At 53.7% G+C, this 2,316-nt stretch overlaps 1 protein-coding gene across 1 annotated transcript in view; it reads left to right on the forward strand.

Annotated features, from left to right (window-relative positions):
* The first annotated feature begins 553 nt into the window (after positions 1–553).
* CIPC (CLOCK-interacting pacemaker) overlaps positions 554–2,316 on the forward strand; it is a 7,595-nt gene continuing 5,832 nt past the window's right edge. Inside the window, exons 1-2 of the mRNA XM_015418338.1 lie at positions 554–655; positions 1,913–2,048. Of these exons, the coding sequence (XP_015273824.1) occupies positions 554–655; positions 1,913–2,048 (238 nt within the window). The remainder of the gene's footprint in view (positions 656–1,912; positions 2,049–2,316) is intronic.

The raw sequence follows: 2,316 nt of genomic DNA on the forward strand, positions 1-2,316 counted from the left end.
GCAGATTAAAAAGAGATTAAAATTGCAAGTAGCCATTAGGACCAAACCAAATTATACAAGTAGCGAGTTCTCCAGAGCTCTCCACCAGGCAGGATGGACGCGGGGCATGGTTAACCGGGGGTGGGGGTGGGGGAATCATGCCTACATAAATATACATCCAATAAATAAAATATAGAGAAGAGGGGGCTCCCTTTTGATACCTAAGGCATAAAACGTATTTATTACCTATGAAGCTCCTGTCCCGGGCCGCAAATGACATTAGATATGATATGATGCTTGCATATAACGTTTGTCCTTTTCCACCTCTCTGATTGGTTCGTAAAAGAGTGAGCGAGGGGACACACACAGCGAGACAAGCCTGTACTTCCTAGGGCTGAAGGGCCTTTTCTAGGCGGTTTGGAGCTTTGTGCTCTATGATGACAGGGGCACGCAGGCGCGGGGGGCAGGCCGGCCAGTTGCACCTGAGAGATGCCGAAGTTAATCGGAGGTCCGAGCGACGCGACCGGTCAGGTGAGAAAGTTGCGGGAGGCCGGGGGGAGGCCGAGCGGGCGAGATGGCCGCGTATGAGAAGGGGCGGGTTAGAAGGGAGTGTGGTAATGGAAGCGGGTCTGTTGAATTTAGCAGCGAGGATCATCAACTTAGTAGCGAGGATGCAGTGAGACGAGGGCGAAGTGGGCATCAGGAGGATGCTCCGTGTGGGGTGGGGGGATTTGTTTCTAATCTTGCATCGTGGCTGTTTTCGTAAGCAAGAGCATGCCAGGCGGGTATGTAAGAAAGAAACCTTTCCCCATCACTAAGCCTGTTGAATTTCTGAATGCTTTTCAAACTACACTTGTTCCGGCCCGTAGCCTGCGTGGGGCCCTGGGGGCATGCCCCTCCATGGGTTTTGCGGGCCCCTCCCCATCACGTGTCACGTGACCCGACGGCTCCTGTGCAGCCTGTCCCAGTCTGGGGAGGGAAGGAGTGAAGGACGGGTGGGTGGGCAGAGCGAGCGGCGAGAGGAGCTGCGGCGACGCTTGGAGCTGCTCCCGCCAAGGTCCCCAAAGGCACCGGGGAAGTTTTGGTACATCCTGCCGAGTGCGCGCGCGTGCGTGGCTCCCCTCGCCGAGAGGGCTCCCTCCTCCTGTCAGGTGAGGGGGAGGGGGGTGGAATGCAACATTTCGCTGGCTGCCTGCTGAATTGTTCATGACAGAAGACATCTATCTTCCCTCCCTCCCTCCCTCCTACCCTTCCCCGGAGTAAGCCAGTCTTCCCATTCCCCTGCTAGGACACTCTTTTCTCTCCCCTTGCCATTCTTCGTCTTCTTACTACGGTGAAGGAACTTTGCAGTATTCCTCTCGGTCATTTCAGTCTCTCCCACCAGACTTCTTCTCCGTCTGAAGGTGCCCACCCCCGCTAGTCTCTTTCAACTCGGCTGAGGTGTGGCTAGTTCAAAGGGCCCGTTGTCCACCACCCGCCCCACCACCCCATGAGGGACTGTGCACGGGGGCTCCCCACTGATTCAAAAGTTTATATCCCTCCCCCACACATGCGTGGATTCTCTCCTCTGCATTGTGCTGACTTGCATCTCCGCTTGAGAGCCACCCCAGTTTTCATTCCCTCTCTGCACTACTTTCTATCAAGGGGCATGGGACTGATGTCCCCTCTCGCAGATGGAAACGCTGGCGGGGATTCTAGGGGCTTGTACTGCAGAGAACCGAAGCTGGTGAAGCACCGCGGGGGCAGTGGGCGGGGCCCTGTGCCTCGCGGGATTCTTTCTGTGGGGGCGGAGTCGCGGCTCTGGTTTTGGGGAGGGTGCCACACCACCGCCCCCCAAAAGCAGCACCCCGGTGTTCCACCCCGGGCCCCCTGAGAAAAACACGAGCCCCCTGAGAAAAAAGTTGTTAGCTACTGGCCTGTCAGCTTCTTCTAGCTGAGAGAAGTCAAGATGTGGGTGTCTGCTTCCAGAAGGTTTTATGCCAAACTTAGCAAAGTAATGAAAGCAAAGAGACAGAGCCTTCCTTTTGGCAGGGCAGCTGCTAAATCAGACAAGGATTCTGGATTCTCAGGTTTGGGATTAGGTTTCCTTCTTGGTTGTTCTGTTTGATCTTCTGATCAAGAAGCCTTCCATTGACTTTAAGTATTGCATATTTGGAGGAACTGAACACATCTGCAGAATAAGCCCTCCAAATTTATTAATTCATTTACTACTTCATTTCTATAGATTCAGGTGGGTACCCTGATGAAGTGTGCATGCACATGAAAGCTTATCCTCACTGGACTCAAACTTTGTTCTGTTACTTCATTTTTAGTAAGCCTTCATTCTCATGAAGACTC

The sequence above is a fragment of the Gekko japonicus genome, unplaced genomic scaffold, assembly GCF_001447785.1.
Source record: "Gekko japonicus isolate JY-2015 unplaced genomic scaffold, Gekko_japonicus_V1.1 scaffold3, whole genome shotgun sequence".
NCBI classification, from domain to species: domain Eukaryota; kingdom Metazoa; phylum Chordata; class Lepidosauria; order Squamata; family Gekkonidae; genus Gekko; species Gekko japonicus.